Source organism: Aulostomus chinensis, chromosome 6 (assembly GCF_037954235.1).
Source record: "Aulostomus chinensis isolate RoL2024-O1b breed Wild chromosome 6, RoL_Achi_v1.0, whole genome shotgun sequence".
Lineage (NCBI taxonomy): Eukaryota > Metazoa > Chordata > Actinopteri > Syngnathiformes > Aulostomidae > Aulostomus > Aulostomus chinensis.
In genome coordinates, this window is record NC_141325.1 from 23518030 (window position 1) to 23537990 (window position 19961).

At 41.6% G+C, this 19961-nt stretch overlaps 2 protein-coding genes across 2 annotated transcripts; one reads left to right on the forward strand and one right to left on the reverse strand.

Annotated features, from left to right (window-relative positions):
• The first annotated feature begins 7519 nt into the window (after positions 1 to 7519).
• On the forward strand, positions 7520 to 10155 carry LOC147260480 (tubulin beta-1 chain). Its single transcript, XM_086207083.1, has 4 exons — positions 7520 to 7681; positions 8545 to 8653; positions 8739 to 8849; positions 8934 to 10155. Exons 1-4 carry the CDS (start codon positions 7625 to 7627, stop codon positions 9992 to 9994), a joined length of 1338 nt encoding a protein of 445 aa, XP_086063209.1. The 5' UTR covers positions 7520 to 7624; the 3' UTR covers positions 9995 to 10155.
• Positions 10156 to 10576: 421 nt separating this feature from the next.
• Positions 10577 to 13538, reverse strand: bcl2l16 (BCL2 like 16). The gene is made up of 4 exons (XM_086207084.1): positions 13453 to 13538; positions 13192 to 13367; positions 12766 to 13039; positions 10577 to 10853 (listed from the first exon to the last, which is right to left on the reverse strand). The coding sequence occupies exons 2-4, from the start codon at positions 13260 to 13262 to the stop codon at positions 10728 to 10730; spliced, it is 471 nt and encodes a 156-aa protein (XP_086063210.1). The 5' UTR covers positions 13263 to 13367; positions 13453 to 13538; the 3' UTR covers positions 10577 to 10727.
• Positions 13539 to 19961: the final 6423 nt, after the last annotated feature.

Consider the following 19961-nt stretch of genomic DNA (forward strand, 5'->3'; position numbering starts at 1 on the left):
TAAAGTCCATAATAAGTTCTTTGGTCTTATGGATGTTCAGGGTCAGGTTGTTGTCTGAGCACCAGTGAGACAGTTTCTCTACTATGTACTAAAACTATGATTTCTTTGCCAATCTGTCATGAACCACAATATTACTTTATGGTTTCCAGATTGAAAAAGAAAAGTCTTTACCAGATGCCATTTTACAATCACCACTTTTTAACTCTAAAGCTGGAACTGCTGAAAAGCTGAAAACAGCTGCTGTGCATTTTCAGATGATGAAATGTGGTGACTGTTTACTTTAGAAACCCTCATCAATAGAGATAACGAGTGACAGCTAATATTACCTGTTAAGATCATGTGATCTTAGACATCTGATACATGAAAAATGTTTCATAGTAACGCTTCTTTTTTTTTAATAGGCTGCACGGTGGTGCGGTGGTCAGCACTGTCACCTCACAGCAAGAAGGTTCCGGGATCGAGTCCCAGCTCGGGCACGGGATCTTTCTGTGTGGAGTCTCCATGTTCTCCCTGTGCCTGCGTGGGTTCTCTCCGGGTACTCCGGCTTCTCCCCACACCTCCAATGAGTCATCAAACAATCAATTACAATGTAGTGTGTTTCCACAATGCTCCATGTGAAAATAGCTCCTAAAATTACCACAAGGTGGCGGCTTCACCTCACATAACTTGCCCTCTGCATGTCCACGTGCTTCATCCATCTTATGTACATAAAAATATTCAGGGCAAAAAGTCCTTGATATCTTTGATTTCTAATGACATGAAAAACGAAATGACATAAAGAAATTGCACTTTTGAACAATCATGCATAAAAATGATAACATTTCCAAAAATTTTATTTTATAAAGGTTACATGAAAATGATATACACAGCATGGCCTGACCAAGAAGCCACCGAAGTTTGAATTTTGATAAATTCTTCATATTCAGAACATGCTAAAATGCCACTGTGTGTGCCAGGAACAAGTTTAAAATGTATCTGTGTGTTTCTGTTAATGTCCAAAACCTGTCAATTACAAAATGGTTTCATGGGTTTTATTACAACAACATGTAAATAAGTCAAATCCTAATTTTGTTAACATTACCATAAAATATTTTTCCAAATTTTGGGCCAAATCCTTTCTTTAACCCTATTTTGCTTATGAACATAAAGAGCCCTCTTGTGGTTAGAACTCTTAAACATTGCCTGTGTTGAGTCATTTAACTCCACCTTACTGACATCATCATTTCTTTTTCGTGGTTAATTCTTTGCACGTTGCTCTTATTTGATGCCAAAGAATTCACAAAGACAATCAATCCATTGCTTACATTACATGGTAGTCCCTCTGTGTTGTGTTTTTTTTTTTGCTTTTTGTGTCACCACCTGCTCGTAACTTTAAAATTAATATAGTATTCATCACATCCACTCAGTAAACCATTTACTTGTGACAATGACAAGCTATTAGAAATTGAAAATGTTATTATTTAGACATGTATTACAAAGAAATAAATATATAAAGCTTCAAAATCTGTACACAAAAATATCAGTCCAGTTAAAAAGATACAACCTGGAACATGGAGCTTGACTGTTATGAGTGAGCAGGTCAGAATTTAAACACAGATGATGTCAGTGAAGGTTCTCACCCATCCAGATCATGGTAGTCTAAGAGTTAGGCGTCGACATCTGGACTTCTTAACTTAAGTCCAGTTGTCGACGCCTATCTCTTAAACCCCGAAGAATTAATGCTTCACCCTGATTCAGACAGCAGATTTATATTTCATTTCTCAGATTTACTTCTCTCTCTAATTCAGACAACATTTCCCATAATCCCTGTTGCATCCTGGCTCCTCCCCTTTGCTGGTAAATTATAATGATGTGTGTGTGTGTGTGTGTGTGTGGGGGGGGGGGGGGGGTTCTTTCAGCCTCCAGCTGCCAGGACCTCCGCAGTGCAGCTACGAGGCCGTTAGAGGAAGTCTTGTTGCTGATAACATTGCGGTAAAGATTGAAAGACGCTACATGCAGCAAATTTAAGATCGTCTCTATAAACACACTGAGAATGTACTCTGAAGCTTACAGTACAGAATTCACAAGACAAAAATGCAGACATGTTTTCTGTAACATGATCTCCTCAGCTTGCAGCATGGCTGTTTGTGTGTGTGTGTGTGTGTGTGTGTGTGTGTGTGTGTGTGTGTGTGTGTGTGTGTGTGTGTGTGTGTACCGTGGACTTCCCCTGGAACACGCTGATGGATCATAATGATTGGTAAACTGTGGGGCTGTGGCTGTGCATAGCCTCCGGATGACTGGCTAGCTGTGTCAAATGAACTTCCTGACTAGAGTCTCTAGAGAGGAGACTAACAGCACTCTTAAAGATACATTACACATGGTGAGAGCTTGGAGATAATCAATGCCTTCTGCTGTACAATTTAAAAGCAGGGAATATTGGATCATTTTTTTGCCCGAGAATGAAATTAGTTTGCTTTTGACTGCATTACAGTATCGTACATCCATAAGGGATGCACTGATACAGTATATTTACAAATACATTCTTCTTTTCAGCTTTGATGTCTATTTTAACTAAATCATTTTGTATAGGCAAGTTCTTATGAATGTGGACTGAAAAATTTCTGTTTTGTTGTTGTCAGTCTGTTTTCTGTTTGTCATATTTATATTGAATCGGTATCACAAATCAATCTAACATGCTTAAATATGCTATTTACAGTTGGCTTCATTGCCAAATTGGATGTTAGCTGAAATTGTAGGCCTCTGCTATACTGCTAAGCTAGTTAGCCTCAGATTGAAAAGGGGGCATTCAGCTCCTGCCTGGTTTTGTCTGAGTAAATTTGAATGCTCAGTCCGTGAGAATTAAGACTTTTAATTTCCAGATTTAGAAAATCCTAATTACATGTAGTAGTCTTCCTAAGGCTACCTTCAGTTGGGTGTTTAGGAAGTTTGCTAACAGGCAGCTGCCACAAATCCAGTGAAACATGCTATAAATGCATCCTATTGTTCCATGATGTAGTTAATTTACAGTTAAACACATTGTAAACACACAAGTTAGATCAGATTAGCTTTATTGCCAAGATACATGATTTATCCCACAGAGGCTGAAAGGGTAGGCCTTGGCAAATTGGTATTATTCTGCTAAGCTACTTAGCTTCAGAAGGAAGGATATCAAGGCTCTTGCCTATTTTGTTTTACTGAGTTTCAGTGATGGCAGTCCTTGAAAATGGATACTCTGATAATTGCAAGTCTGTAAAATTAATAGGGGACATTTAGTTTTCGCCTGAATGTGGTAAGCTTCAATTTGATCTAGCTCTCTTTTTCTGTGTTCAGGATGTTTGACATTCTGTTTCCACAAATGCTGCCACATGCGATAAATACATCTTATTATTCTCTATGACGTAGTAATTTTGTATATTGAAACATAGTTCTCACTTCAGAACTCTACACAGGTGAAAGTTTGGAAATATTCAACATATCTCTAAATAACCAAACATATAAATCAAACCACACCAAACACATCACCACAGAGTTTCTGTTAATTCAACTTCTTTCCCACTCAAGTCATTGTATTTTCCAGCCTCTTCTTACAATGTTAGGGTGTAACCTCCATTCAAGCGATCATAGGATGTCCTGACCCACTTTGATGAGGTATATTGTTTTTGTGTAGACTGAAATGGCTGTGGTACAGCAGAATGTGGGCCTGGCAGGGGAGTCAGTAACTTGATATGAGAGTGAATCAGTGATTCTCTCAGCAGATGTACTGTACATGAGACCAGTTGTTCCAGTCTACCACCTGTCTACCCCATAACCCCTTCTCCTGAATATCTAAATAACAGGTCCTTACTGGAGCCCATTACACCAGCTTGTTGTTGCGCTCTCTCCCTGCATATTTTGCATATCCTCACCTCCTTAAAATAATTGTCTGTCATTTTTTTCATTTTTTTTTTTTTTTTGCCTGAATCAACTTATGATGTTTTGTCTCCGGTCTTTTGTGTTTTCTGGGGGAAAAAATGGAGCCTATCCCAGCGGCTTTCGGGTGAGAGGCGGGGTTCACCCTGGACAGATCGCCAGTCCATCACAGGGCCAACACAGAGAGACAGACAACCATTCACACTCACAGTCACACCTACGGTCAATTTAGAGTATCAATCAGCCTAGTCCCCTCTTGATGTCTTTGGACTGTGGGAGGAAGCTGGAGTACCAGAGAGAACCCACGCAGGCACAGGGAGAACATGCAAACTCCACACAGAAAGATCCCGTGCCTGAGCCAGGACTGGAAACCAGAACTTTCTTGCTGTGAGGCGACAGTACCAACCACTGCACCACTGTGCCACCCTAGTATAACAAATCATTAGATGCTTTACTTTGTCATACATCCTGTGATAGTTTTACACTATAAGCATTGTGGAACTCTTGTTTATTTAACCTCTTTTAGCTCCCTGGTTCATTTCCCATCCATCTTTCTATTTTAAATTAAACTAATACAGCTTCAAGAGGCAAGAACATTGAAATACGTGATTCAGTAAATTGTGTGCAATAAGATGTTGATACTTTGGGATTAAAGATTGAATATATAGAGTAAGCAGTTACATCACATTTTACCTGACAATGATTCCAATTCTTAATTGTCATGAATTGTAATTTTTAGCAGTAATGGATGAATGTATGTGAAAACGTGTGCCTGCAGATTTGTCTGTGTAACCAAGTGGGATAGGGACTGTAAATGAATATTTTCAGTGTCTGGGTTGTGCTTTGTGTCCCGCCCAAAAACTGCAGATAGAAATGATGTAATCGCTAAATCCGGCACAAAGAATATCTTTTCATATTGAAATCAATGTTTTTATACTCGCTCCTTGTTTATTACATTTAGAGAAAAAAAATCTTGATACAATTTGATTTCAGGGTTAAAATACTAAAATGAAATCAAAAGAGATTTCCCTTGGTTTAAAGATTTCCATACTTTAGGATTTTATTACATCACCATGGTCATTTTATTGAAGCATTACATCATTTGAGCAGGAGTGATGCAGGGTGTGTCTGTCCCCGCAGGGAACGCATCTGTTCCGTTTCTGTAATATTGATTGGTTGCTGGAGGCTGAGTGCTGAATGCTGCAGTGTCCTGGCAGATGCTGAGTCATGGGAAGCAGCAGTGGTTCAACGGGGCTTCATAGAGACACACTGCTTGTTACTGTTACTGTAAGCAGTGAGTGCTTTACCATAATGAACTGCATCACATCGAGCAGAACATCCCCAAACACGTGCATTACAGGGTTTTTCTGTATCAAGCTCCAACTGACCTGCTAAAACTGACATAAAAAAATAATCAATGTGTCTCGTTTGTCTGCTCCAAAGAAAAGGTTTGATGAATAATTGATTGTTTATGGCACAAAGGCAATACAGAAACTGATGGAGACCAAAAGGAGTGTCCATGAAGTCTTCCGGCCCTGCTAGCCCCATAAGCATAAGCTATACATGTGGTGATGCATTGCAAGTGTTGACCAAATCTCTGCACTGGGTTAAATAAGCAAACAAGATGAGTCTAGATAGCTTTAAAACCTCTGCTCGGTAAATAACAGACTAAATTCCAAAAATAGTAGAACTTGGTGGTTGTACTTGTATTTAGAACTGTCCACTTGTGATTTCCCAAAATGTATTTTAAACCCAAGTGTAAATTTATCAGCTTCTGCAGCAGGATAGTTTTAACAAGACAGCACGGCATCACTGATTAAAGTACAAGCAGCCAAAGCTGAACGCCATGGGTCTTTGTACTCAGCTACCCGCATGCCAACTTCCTAATTTTTGCACTGTAATATCAACTTAGCATGTGTGAAAACAAGAAGCTAGATAATCGGAAGTAAATAACAGACAAGGCGACATTTCTATTGTATACTAACCCATCCTTTCTGTGACATAGCTCTGCCATGTACCAAACAGAGCAGGTCTTTGTGTGTCACATTACAACACCCACTCGTGTAGAAACATGAGTGTGACCTACATACTGTAGGATATGATAGGTGTTGCATGGGTGCCCCTGTAAAAACAAGGCTTAGTGCATATGAATTCATAATAACGTTATTTAGATTTAATGGTATGAGGAGCACTCAGTGTATTACAATTCATTCATCTCCAGAAAACCTTACTAGTCTGCACAGTAGCTAATCTGCATAAAAATGCATGGCATGCACAGATGCTGTGCTAATGGCTGGATAGGCCCATGGAAAGCTTAATACACAGAAGTCTGCAATCTAGTGCTAAAACCAAATCGTCATGGCGACAGCCAGCTGAGATTGATGTTTCTTAGCGTTAGTCCTTAGTGACATGGCCGTAGCAACTGCACCATTCAGGCGTCAGAGCCACATTCTTGCCTGGTATTCAGATTAACTATTAATACGCTCATCTGCCCTCCCTCCCCAACTCTGCTTTGCAGCGGCCAGTGAGTGAATTCCATGATTCTTTCCTCCAGACATCCTGTGTCTGAGTCAGCTCCTGCACATTGTGATTGATCCTCACACTGAGGCTGAATCAACCACTAATTTGCAGGATGTGAATTCTCAGATGAGCCTGAAATGTTAAAAGCCATCATTAAAAGAGGAAATCACCACAACACAACTACCAGTGCAATGTGGATCCTCCAGACAGACTCAGTTGAATGTGTGGAGCATAATGATGGTTTTTGCTACAGCACATTATTATTATTATGGATGGCCTTTTTCATAGCACTGTGGGGCTTTTTGGATGGTTTGTCTGCATTAATAATAATCCTGCAACCTAACTAGTAATTATGAGATAGAAACATTAAATAGCATTTTTTCTTCATTACACAACATTTTCCTTGACTGACAAATTAAAATTCCACACAAATCTCAACATGCTGTGTCACAGTGAATAACAATTTTTTTTATTCCAAACTGTAGCTCTTCATCAGAAACTGATCCATGGAGGAGAGGGGAGGGGTTCTAATCTGTGAAATGACTAAGCTCTTCTGTTTTACTGGAATGATAAGCTGCTACTGCAGACATGTTGTTCCTAAAGCACATGACCGAAAATCAGAGTTGTAGGCCAGAGTAGTAAGTTTCCGCGGGTGAACCTTTTACTGAAATGGACCATTGTATTCAGTCAGTAAGCCACGTGGACTGAGGTTAACTAGCAAACAACAGGGAGTAATGCCCCAGGATTTATTAGTATATCATGTTCTTCGATGATCGAGGACATTAAACGATTGATCGCCATTAACAGATGATACTATGCAGTTACAATGCAGAGCTGTTTTATCGATGTGTCGCATTTTCATTCCGCCATCTTCTTAGCCTCCCCCTTCTTCTTCTTTCTTCAATATCCCGCAGACTACCATGCCGCCATCATCTACAGACACGTTGGTCATGCGTAAAAAAAAAAATCTTGGTCATACGTTTCAGATGAATAAGATTGACAGCCAATTTGGACCAATGGTCAATAAGCACTTGAAATCCTATTGGCTTTAATTCCTGCCTGTGAAGGGTTATTGGCAGTATTAGCCAATAGACGTTGAACTGGTAAAAAAAAGGGGTGGGGTCATCTTTATATAAAGTACAGTGTTGAACCGTTGCGTCGCACTCCCAGACATCTAAAGTCATTCGAAGAAAGGCCTACTCTACCTCCCATCAAAATGCGAGAAATCGTTCACCTCCAAGCTGGCCAGTGCGGAAACCAGATTGGTGCCAAGGTTAGTAGATTTATATTTGCGTTTGACTACGACACCGGTTGGCTTTGTCAAGTCACACCGCGATTTTACGTTCCAGCAGCCGGCGCTTTGTGCCTGTTGTCTAAGAAACCACACCCAAGGAATATTCATGTGCCCTACATTTGCCATCCTGTAATGTTAACTCTTTAATGTTTATGTGAATCGCTTTTGGATGTACTCGGACCATTATTTCGAAAGTTTAAATGAAATGTGTACTTTTTTTTCTTCTTTTTTTTAATCAATCGCATTTGAATCCCCGATTGTCAAGTGAAAACCATGTATGAGAGCGTGTGTGACAAAACGTTAAATGTGGCCTGTGGCCCGACGATATTTGCCAGTTTTAGTTTTGCAATGATATATTATAATTCAGAACTGCGTTAAAGTGGTAGGGATTTCCGGTGAATAAACCTTGGAACAATAGATGTTAATTTTGAAGTATCTACCTGAATGACACTGTTTATTGAAACACATTGGTTAGGCTTTGAATTTCCCGACAATTTTTAGTGCTCAGGGGCCTAATATTACTCCGCATTGCTTCGGCGGCCGGCTTGCGCCGGGAGAAGGAGGCGCAGGCGGTTAATGACGTAGCAAGGAACGTTTGAAATCATGCCACCACCCCTAGCCAATAGGAGGTTAGGCCGCGCGCGCTGAAATCAGAACGGCGGGAAATGGGCACTTTTTTTTCCTCGTTTGTCTTGTGTTTGATCAGGATCGCCTACAATATATTACTCTGCAAATGGCCAATGGAACATAGAAGTAACTTAAGTAAAGGGACATGACATGGACTTTAAAAAACCGGCTTGGACGTGCCTGTTTCACTTATGGAGTTGTTTGTTGTTCAATAGTTTTGGGAAGTGATCAGTGATGAGCATGGCATTGACCCAACTGGCACATACCATGGTGACAGTGACCTCCAGCTGGACAGGATCAATGTTTACTACAATGAGGCTTCAGGTACATAATAGCCTTTACTTACTATTGTATAAGATGGTTATTATCCTGGATCAATCAAATTTAACTGTTTTATTCTCATTTTAAGGTGGCAAATATGTTCCCCGCGCTGTGTTGGTTGACCTGGAGCCAGGCACCATGGACTCTGTGAGATCTGGACCTTTTGGCCAGGTTTTCAGACCTGACAACTTTGTTTTTGGTAAGATTCTATTTTAAATATGAAGTTTAACATTATTCCTGATGTGTCCGCAGTGCTGTTTAGTGTCATCTTTATTGTTTCCAGGCCAGAGTGGTGCTGGTAATAACTGGGCCAAGGGTCACTACACAGAGGGTGCCGAGCTGGTTGACTCTGTCCTAGATGTCGTGCGGAAGGAGGCTGAGAGCTGTGACTGCCTCCAGGGCTTCCAGCTCACACACTCTCTGGGGGGTGGTACAGGCTCAGGTATGGGGACCCTGCTCATCAGTAAAATCCGTGAAGAATACCCCGACCGCATCATGAACACCTTCAGTGTGGTGCCCTCCCCCAAAGTATCAGACACAGTTGTTGAGCCCTACAATGCCACGTTATCTGTCCACCAGCTTGTAGAAAACACAGATGAGACTTACTGCATTGACAACGAGGCCCTATATGACATCTGTTTCCGCACCCTCAAACTCACGACCCCCTCATACGGCGACCTCAACCACTTGGTCTCTGCCACAATGAGTGGTGTCACCACCTGCCTCAGGTTCCCTGGACAGCTCAATGCTGACCTGCGTAAGCTGGCAGTAAACATGGTGCCATTCCCCCGTCTGCACTTTTTCATGCCAGGCTTCGCTCCCCTCACGAGCCGAGGCAGCCAGCAGTACAGGTCACTCACTGTGCCAGAGCTCACCCAGCAAATGTTTGACGCCAAGAACATGATGGCCGCTTGTGATCCACGTCACGGTCGCTACCTGACAGTGGCAGCCATCTTCCGTGGCCGCATGTCCATGAAGGAGGTGGATGAGCAGATGCTGAATGTGCAAAACAAGAACAGCAGCTACTTCGTTGAGTGGATCCCCAACAACGTGAAGACCGCTGTGTGTGACATTCCTCCCCGTGGCCTCAAGATGGCTGCCACCTTCATTGGCAACAGCACAGCTATCCAAGAGTTGTTCAAGCGTATATCTGAGCAGTTCACTGCTATGTTCAGGCGCAAAGCTTTCCTCCACTGGTACACAGGCGAGGGTATGGATGAGATGGAGTTTACTGAGGCTGAGAGCAACATGAATGATCTGGTTTCAGAGTACCAGCAGTACCAGGATGCCACTGCTGAAGAAGAGGGAGAGTTTGAGGATGAGGGTGAGGATGAGCTGGCCTAAATGTAAAATTTTACACTGCTCTTATGCAGTTTTCCTACAAGCTCCATTGTTCACCTGTCAAATTTCAACTCTTAAGTGTTTCCTGTTTGAGGGGCTGGTTTTGTTGTAAAAGCTGTTTCAGTGAAACGTAACATTTAAGTGTTAATAAAAGTCTACACATAGAGGTTTTGTCTCCTTGGTTTTGATTTAAGTGGATGACTACACAAGTATTACTCAATGGATTTCAGATACTTAGATATACATAAAGTGTAGCCTGATACTGCTTCTTAATGTGTCTAGGTTCTTTAGAAACAAAGTTAATTTATAAAAGTACTTAAGTGCTAAATGAACACTGAATAGTTGCTGTCAAGGTGGAAGTATATCATCAAGAAGAGAGGAAATGTCTGCCCTGCTCCAGGTACAGTTCATTCAGACTTAAACTTTGCAAAGTCAGCTAAATGATGACTACAGGTGTCATTTTGACAGTTTTTCTATTTGTGTTCACATTGTCAAGGAATTAATGGTCCTAAATTTTCTCCAGATCTGGATATGCAGTTTTGTATGAACCCTGAGGAAGTTATTTACACCACATTTAATATCAGTTTGATACTACCAGATCATTGGCAACAATGTTGCAGACAGTGTTGTATTCACTGATAAATACATGGACATAGGTGTAAATCAATTAATTGATGTCAAACAGTGCAGCAGACACTTGTAGTTTACAGATGTGATCACTAGGTGGCATTGTTGGCTAAATCCTCTTCCACATGAAGTAGGTGAAGATGCTGAAGGTTAGCACCAGCAGTGTCCAGCAGCACACTCTCTTCACCTGGCCCTCAAGGTTCTGCTTCTCTCCAAAGCGTGACACAAAGCCACTCTGCCAGAGACGGGAGAAGATAAGATTACTGTGAGATTACAGTCAAATTCAAACATTCACTCAGTTCTCAATGCCACAGATGCTGGCTAATGGGTGGGACTTTCTATGTTTCTTGACTATTTCATGCTGTCCTAAACAGAATGCCACTGAGGAAGACTGAATCTGGCACAAAGTTATTGAATTTGGCCCACTGTAAATCAGGGGTGGGCAATCGTGTGCCACGGAGGGCCGCGTGTATGCAAGTTTTCCCCCTAACCCAACACATCAACAGGTGATTCCACTGATTAACACACCTCTGTGGCTGAAGGTCTGTTAATCAGTGGAATCACCTGTTGACGTGTTGGGTTAGGGGGAAAACCTGCATACACGCGGCCCTCCGTGGCACACGATTGCCCACCCCTGCTGTAAATTGACAGTAATTAATCTTGTTTCGGGACCCTGTGGGAAAAAACCCTTTATTTGATTATTGATCCTCAAACTGGGGTCAAGACCTCCATGTGGGGTCTCAAGATCATGTCTGGGGTCACCAAATGGTTGTGTAAAAAAAAAAAAACAAAGCAATTTGGACTTTTTTTTTTTTTTTTTTTACATTGTAGTACTTGCAATCATGTAAACTGACAAGATTAAATGTAATTTGATTTGGCCCAGATTTTATTGTGTGTTAACAGTTAAAAATAAAAAAAGTGTAAACTTCAAAGTTGGAAAAAAAGTCATACATAAACTGAGGCCTGTAAGACTTTTATTTCAGTGTTAATGGACTCAGTTTCATCAGAAATATGAGAATTGTATCTCTGCCTTTCTTCTCCATTATTCAGGGTTCACATGGTTACAAAAAAAAAAACTGGATAAGTCAGTGGAATTTGAATAGACCAGACCTGGAAAGGTTTTTGAAAAAATAAATGAAGCCAGAGAAATTGAAGTGAAAGATTAATTATCAGGTTTAGTCAGGATAAACTGATGAATATCTGGTTTTCTTCGTATTGATTTACTTTAATACATGTTTATGCCTTTAAAACCAGCTTATTAATTTTAGTTAAATGTGCAGGTAAATTTATGGTTAAATAAATGTTAAGAGAGTTTATGTTTCTGTGTGTGGGCTAAAACACAACAGGGGGTGCAAACAGTAGCCTGATTATTCTGGGGGTCATGACTCCACAAGGTTGAGAATTACTGAGTTAGATGATGTGAAGTAACTGACACAGCAGAAAGGCAATGCAGAAGAGCTGCTTGGTGCAGGTTTTTAGAGGATAGAGTCAAGGTTTGACCAGAGGGGTACTCAGGTGCAGTGAGCAAACTCTCCAGAGAGAGGCTCTAGCGCTGCATTCTTCCCATAATCCAACAGGAGTTTACCTTCGTCTGACATCGTTAACATGTGAATGACCAACGTGACTCAAACAAGCGTGAAAAGCAGAATTCCTGAACCTCATTAGATTTCTCAAAATGAATAGACAGAATGGGGTCTGCTTGAGAGGGGAAGGCTTCTCTTTGCTCACTGACATGAGTGTTACAATCATTTATCATGAGCTCACGTGATGCATGATTTATAACATCCCGTCAGGTTGCACTGGTCATTTTCAACCGATACAAGTGTGAAACATAAACTTGAAACTTGCAGGGTGCAAAGACTGAGAAATTAGTTTTCGCTGACATCTGAGGCATCTAGCACCTAAAAGTTTGAAATGAAGGGTATTTATATATGAATGGATTCTGGAATTCTTAATAAAGAATAAGAGGTAGATGTGATTTAAAGATTTCAATTTATGGGGGGGGGTGCATTTTGCAAAATTCAATGATGAGAATACATGTAAAACACATCTGGAAGACATCTTTGGGTTTCCTGTGCTGCTTGGTTGCATGTTTCCTTAGATTTGTGCTGCACTATCAGCTCAGGCGTTCACTTGTGAACACTCACCCACCCTCCCTTGTCTCGAATCACAGGGCAGATGACCCTCTCCACATAGGCACCCACACTCTCCTTCAGCTGGGGAAGAACCACCCCCATACCACTCTCATGGCAATGCAGGGCCATCTGGCCTGCCAGCACATACACCGACAGCACCGCACTCCAGGCCAGGTCCCTACGCTGACCCCCAGGGGCAGGGGGGAAGAAGTGCTCATCCAGGATGTTCATGAGCACGGGGCAGGCTGTACTCTCCGTGACATCCTGGAAGACACGAGGCCAGCGCCTGAAGAAGATTGGGAAGCGGGTGAGGAGCTCATTTCCGGCATGGCGCAGAGCAGCGGTGCAGGCTGTGGGGGCAGGACCCATGGTGCCATCAGCCCCCCCTGTGGTTACATAGTCTATGTAATCATGGGCCATGAGAAAGGCCTCTCTCACCAAAGGGTCAGGACTGTCCAGGCCAAGTCTGGCCTCTGGCATCTCAGACTGACACATGGCAGCCACGTCATTAATCAGCAAGCCGTATTCTCATTAGACCACAGATGACAGCTGCATTGCCAGGCAGCATAGCCGCTCACTAAGTCACATCAATCTGTCATGGCGGCTTGGAAATCCTATTAATAACAAATTTTCAAAATGACATTAGAGAGTTGGAACTAAGCATACTGCAGTATCATAGCAAACAAGGAAATAACTCACCTCCAAGTGGTAAATACACCCACAATAAAAAGAAGTAGCCAGCAGGTGAAGACAGCGTTGTACTCCAAAGTGTGTCTATGTGCGTTGTAGCCAGAATGGGTCACCCAGTCCCCCTTGATGGCTAAATATAGAGCCCTTGTAGGAAACTGACACTGATCTCCAATGTCATGTGCACAATCATAGCTATCCTGTCACACATCCCTGTCCCAACACAAGCAGTGAGGCTAAATAAAGAGCTGATCCGCAGAGGGAGGAGACACAGGTTCGAACAAACAGGAAAAGGCAAGGTATTATCAATGCTTTGAAAATTACAATGCATTGATAATACCTTGCCTTTCCGTGTGTGCCTCTTTTCTGTTTCATTTAATGTGTTTCCATTCATGACATGTATTTTTAAACTTACTCTCATAGTATCTGATTACTTGATTTTTTAATATTTGTGTCTTTTGTGTAAAATTCTAACAGTGTTGTCAGGTAAACTTTTGAGCTTAATAAGGCTTTCCATGTCAAATGTCAATCTTTGGTCTCAAGTTCAAATCTGTGGAGGGCAAACTATGCTATTATCCCCAATTATGTTCTTCTCTTCATTTAACAATCACCAGAAGTTGGTGGTGCAGGGACATGGATGAATTAGAGTTCATACAGTAATATTATGGTGGCACGGTGGTGCAGTGGTTCGCACTGTGTCGCCTCACAGCAAGAAGTTTCCGGTTTCGAGCCCTGGCTTGAGTATGGGGTCTTTCTGTGTGGAATTTGCATGTTCTCCCTGTGCCTGTGTGGGTTCTCTCCAGGTACTCCGGCTTCAGAAGAAAATGGATGGATAGTAATATTATATAATAATGGTATGTTCAGCAAAAAGCTCTCTAATTAAGTTAATGTCCTACAGTTGCAAGCTAAGCTAAACTAAACTATGCAGCTGAACTTTCACGAAACATGTTTGTTTACTTCAGTGTACACATTTCCAAGTGACTAACCCATTCGGATGCTTTCTCATCAGTACAAGTTCTTCTGTTTGAACTGAGCAAGATTTTTGGAGCCAAAAATGATGACCAATGGCACAGATGTTATGCTACTACATGTCACGGGTGTTGCTGCAGTATCTCTGTGGCTCCACCCAGCAGATACTTACTTATGATGAGGAGGGAATGACTGTTAGCTTGTTAGATTCAATTAAAACTGTTCACAGGTCCCAAAGCAAGAATCCAGGCCAGTTCTCAAGTCTGGAGAGGATGAGTCCAAGTTAAGTCTGAGGTCACGTGACTTCAGTGTGACTCTCGTCAAAGTCTAGGATGTTAGTCCTCATCTCTCTTGTTAGACAAGGTGCAGGGGAGCATGTTGTGTGCATATACTTATTCCACATTTTTACAAATGATCAAAATGTTTAAGACTTTCACCACATGGGAGCAGTGGTGTATTACTGGATCTGCTACAGTGTGTACTTAGCTCATGACAACTTGTTTACAATACACTTCAGAATAAAAGGCCACTTAAGTCCCACCACATGGACAATATCTTATCTCTCAGTAAATGTATGTAAATCCAAACATGAAGAGCCATTATAACAAGATTTGATGTGTAAATGTATTTAAATTGTGCCTGTGAGATCTCTCCCGTGGACTACCACTCAGGCACGCATGGCTACATCTACATTGTCATTTAAGTGTTTTCTCTCCTTTCATAAAATGGCTTCATGCATCACATGGGGATCAATCAAACACGAGATGTATGGCATTTATGTTCATTGTTAATATACTGATTTATAGCAGAGCAAAGACATGATCAAGTGGTACCATTAGCGGCTCTGTGTTCTCTGGCCATCTGGTGCAGCATACATTGTGAATGTGCATGGGAGGGAAGATAAGACTAACCATCCAGAGAGAACCCTTACCCCACCCCCTGCATACGCACACACACACACACATGCACACAAAAAAGCATGCATGCAAACACATACACACACATGCGCACACACACACACACACCATTATACCTTTATTTCCTGCAAACTTACCCTTACCTTGGGTAAGGGGACTTGTCCCCCAAAGAGAGGTTAGTCCCCACGGTGTGAGTGTGTATGCAGATTTATGTTCCCACAATATGACAGTTGGTCCTTGGTAGACACGCACATGCACAAGCATACATGCACACATTACCTTAGATGTCCTATCATAGTGAGTGTGTCCTCATTGCTTAGCCAGGGAGCAGGGGAAGGGACATGGCTGATAGAGGCTCCTATCAGGCCTTCTCATATGTTCATGTTGCAACATGTGCAAGTGGGGGAGTTTCCTGTCTTCTGTAGAGACATTTTTGATGTGCAGACAGTTGCGCTGGAATAGAAGGTGCCAGATTAAGTACAAACATGCGCTATCTCATTCTTGATGTTGCCACCACCGAGTATTTTTCCTACAAGAATTTGTGGCGGAATCAATGGACTGACATCATGGCTGGATTAACCTGCTAGGCAGCCTCAGGGCAGAAACATACGTTGCACCCCATCCCACCCCATCTCCCTTCCACTCTCTGTTAACAGCAGCTTCATTATTCCTCCAGACATCAACCAGTCATCTGGAGCTGAGATGATTAATTGCCAACATTATTTCTAAAATAGTTGCTGTTTGAAAGAATTCTTTAAATTTTTTCCTGCCGTGTGCCACTCATGATTCTATTCAGTTTTTTGCATTTTATCAGCAACTGTTTCTTTTGGTTTAAAGAAAAAAATGGCTAAAATTGTTCTGGTTGAAGAATCGCCACATCTGCAGTGTGAGCTATTGTGTTTTTTGTTTTTTTGTTTTTGTGTTGTATTTGTTTTATAAAACATTTTGTTTACCGAAATGTTTCATAAAACCTTTTCGTACAAATCTGCCACTCTGATTGGTTGATAGCCACAATAGAACGAGCATATATCACTTCAGTGACCTAACTTACCTGCTTAGGTTGTAGTTTTCACATATACTCCACTGAGGCACAGTACTATTCATACCAGAACATCACTGGGTTGTTTCTGGGGGGCAGGGTCTCACTAATTATGTTAAAAAACCCAACTTTATTATTAGGATTAAACTGGATCATAGTTTCCTGAGGGCTTGAGGCCTACCCATTGTTAAAGTCACCTCTAACCGTGACTTCTGCCAGCACTGCACAGCCTGAGCAGAGATGGAGAAGTACTTTATTCCTCGCACTTTACTTAACTATTCAGTTTTCTGGCAACTTTTACACCCTATATTTTAGCAAAAATACCCATGCTTTGTACACCTACATTTTAAAGAGGGACTGGTTGCTTTGATTTTGATGCAAAAACTGCAACAACAACTACAAAATATTTATTAAGAGAAACAGATGATAGTTTTATTTTAAGTGGGAGATGAAGATTATTCCTCTCAAACATACAGTCAGGACATTAATGTGCATAAACATTGGTTGCCACTTCAAAAAAATGTATAAATTTTCTTCCAATTTTCAAATTTTAATGAAAGACCCTGAGAGGTCCAGAAAATGCATTGTAAAAAAAAAAATTCCATTTTTGGTCATGTAACCAGGGCAAAAAAGCTTACAAGTCATTTAAAAAGGTGCTCGGTTTTTCGCAATTGCAAATTGCAATCCATTGATTTGGAGTGAGGCTTTGGGGCCCCTTGAGGGTCTAAATGAATCCAGGACTTTAAGTGAAGTAGCCTCACCTGCCGTTCGTCCTAAGTTTATTTGTATATTTGCACATTTTATTTTCAACTTATATAGTCCTCTCCACCTTAAGACTGTTATGTTTTCTCTGATTCCAACTTACCAAAGGGAAAAGTAAATTAATTAGAAAATATTATCAATAAGAATACAGCAGCATAGCTGTAACCTTGGGTCAGGTGATAAGAGTTTCTCCCTGTGAAGCATTAGCTGATAAAGGCCAGAAGGGCCTGCTTGGATGGACACTATTCTAATGCCTGAGACCCCCTGCCCCTTTAGAACACAATGCTTCCATTTCTGTCATTTTCCTCCTGCTGAGGTGTTTTGTCAGTGTATGTGGGCACTTCACATAAAAGTATGTGCTATAATTTAATCCAAAAGTTTATGAAACATACCGATTCCATCACTTCCATTTGCATTTCAGGGGTGTTTTTAAGTGAACAGTGTGACGTATACGTTGCAGTGGAGCAAGATTAGCCACTCTGCAAAGTAGAAATGGAACAATGCGACGTGTGTGTAGCAAGTGTATCTCTTGCTCTCAGGAAGTCGCTTATCAGAATCTACACAGAAGTTGAAACACACTTTGATGTTCCTACCCATTGAAAAAAAAACAGAGGGCTCCCATAAAAGCTGCAAGGTGACAGAGAAAGGTTGAACAAGGCAGACGGATGAAAACCGACCTCCTCCTGCTCCTCCCCACCAACCCGCTGTCAAACAATCCCGATCTCCACGCCTCTTTGTTCAGGACTCCCATCAGCCTCACAGTGGGAGGTGTGGTCAGAGAAAGAAGGAAATTGCTCTGAATTTGTGGGTAATTGAAAACACCTATATCCCCCTGTGTCTCCATCTCTACCTGCTTTAAAAACCTCCACACCCTGTTATCCTCCCCAGCACCCACCCTCTGTACCGATGCACTTCTAATGGCACCCCTTCCCCATTCCGCCCTCCATCTCCCACCGGACTGAATTGATGCAAACAATTGCGCACCCATTTGCTGTCTGGAGGAGAGATGACCCACTTGTGCGGTTTTGCTCGCTGTCTCTCCTGCTCCACCTTCTCCCAATTGCAGGTATTGATGCTCCGCCATTGTTTCCCCCCTACCCAGGGGGTGGAGTGGTTTGTGGGAAAATTGGGGGACCCCTCAGGTGTTTGATGGCTTTTATCGATTCACACCAGTCTCTCCAGCTCCCATTTACCCTCTGCTACAAATGTTTTAAGGTAGTGGCTATATCTACAGAGGCTGCTATTGTTATGTGCTATTATTCTGTTCTAGCGACATATAAGAACACTTTTTCTTTCATGTGTGGCTCATGATCAATCTGGACAGAAGTGTCTGTATCTCAAATTGGACCTGTTCTACTTTCAAATGTCTCTCATTAATTGCAGCATCTATTGTGATCATTCCAGTTTACGTCCATGTTTGTCCAGACTCATACAACATACTGCGTGTTGTGAAGACTTCAGAATAAAACAAAAGGTCCTCTGGTAAAATATGACGAACATGTATGATTAAAATGCATAATTTGTAGACAGAAATATTCTGTCATCATGGTTTGTCAATGACTTAGAGAGCTTTGTCAAATGGGGCATTGTCAAGTAGCACGGTATCTGCAGGGAGCTTGTTGTGGATCCCCAGAAAATCAGGAGGCCCCCCTGTCCTAGTTGTTATTCACGAAGAAGAAGTGAAGAAGGTGGACTCCAAATCAACAGCAACTGAACTTACAACATTGAAGGCCTCTCCAGTAGAGAACAGAGACACTAATTCTTCAGTGTGTGAAACAGTTCCTGCACATCTTTTATACAGCTTATCATGTTTTTATTAGCAAGATGCTATTAAAAAATGCCATTCGACATTTATATGGAATTTTGTCTTACATGCAATTGTCATGTGAAGTCATGACAAAAAGTTACTTTGTGCATTCACACTGATTTGACTTTTGACCACCAAAATCAAATTACTTCATCACTGAGTCCATGTGAACATCCATCCATCCAGTTACTGTTTATTCTGTTCCGGGACGCGGGGCGGCTGGAGCCTATCCCAGCAGGGATCACAGGTCCACATCCATACACACTCACACCAATGGGCAATTTGAAGTCTCCAAATACCTTAAACGTGTATGTTTTTGTAGATGTGTTGAAGGAAGCAACTGGAGGCAACCAAGTGGTCAAGAGAACCCACGCATGCCTCAGGAGAACTGCACACTCCATACAGAAAGGCCACAGCTGGCTGTCATATTCCAAACCCAAACCTTCTTGCTGTGAGCACCACCCAGGTCAACATATAATATAAAATTAGAGAAAATACCCCCATAAGATTTTACTCTGCTCCAGCACATTTGGCTCATTTCAGCAGGATCATTATCACAAGTCTGCTGAGCTTACTAGTGACGCATTCATTTGAATCAGGTGTGTTTTGACGGGTCAGCATCTAAAACATGCAACATGCCACCGGGATCAGAAATGGGAGACAAGGCGTTGTAACGTTTTATCACCGCACATAGCCACGTGCGTGCAGGTTTATTTAACCTGCAAATAAAATCTGATTGATCTCATTGCCAGGAGAAAGAAGTGAGAGGCATTGTCCAAACACCACAGAAGCTTACCATCCTGAGCTCGTGTACACATGTTGGTAGCTTTAGCAAGAGCAGTGACTGTGTTTCTGTGGTTACTAGTTAAAATTTTTAGTGTGATTTTCAAATTCAGCATCAGTTAAACATTGTTAAAGCACTGCTTTATTACAGACTTCTCGAATTTGTGACCAAGAGGGCAAAACGTTGCAGAAAATATTGACAGAGGCAACAAGCTTTCATTACCTTGGTGAATATTGTTGATAG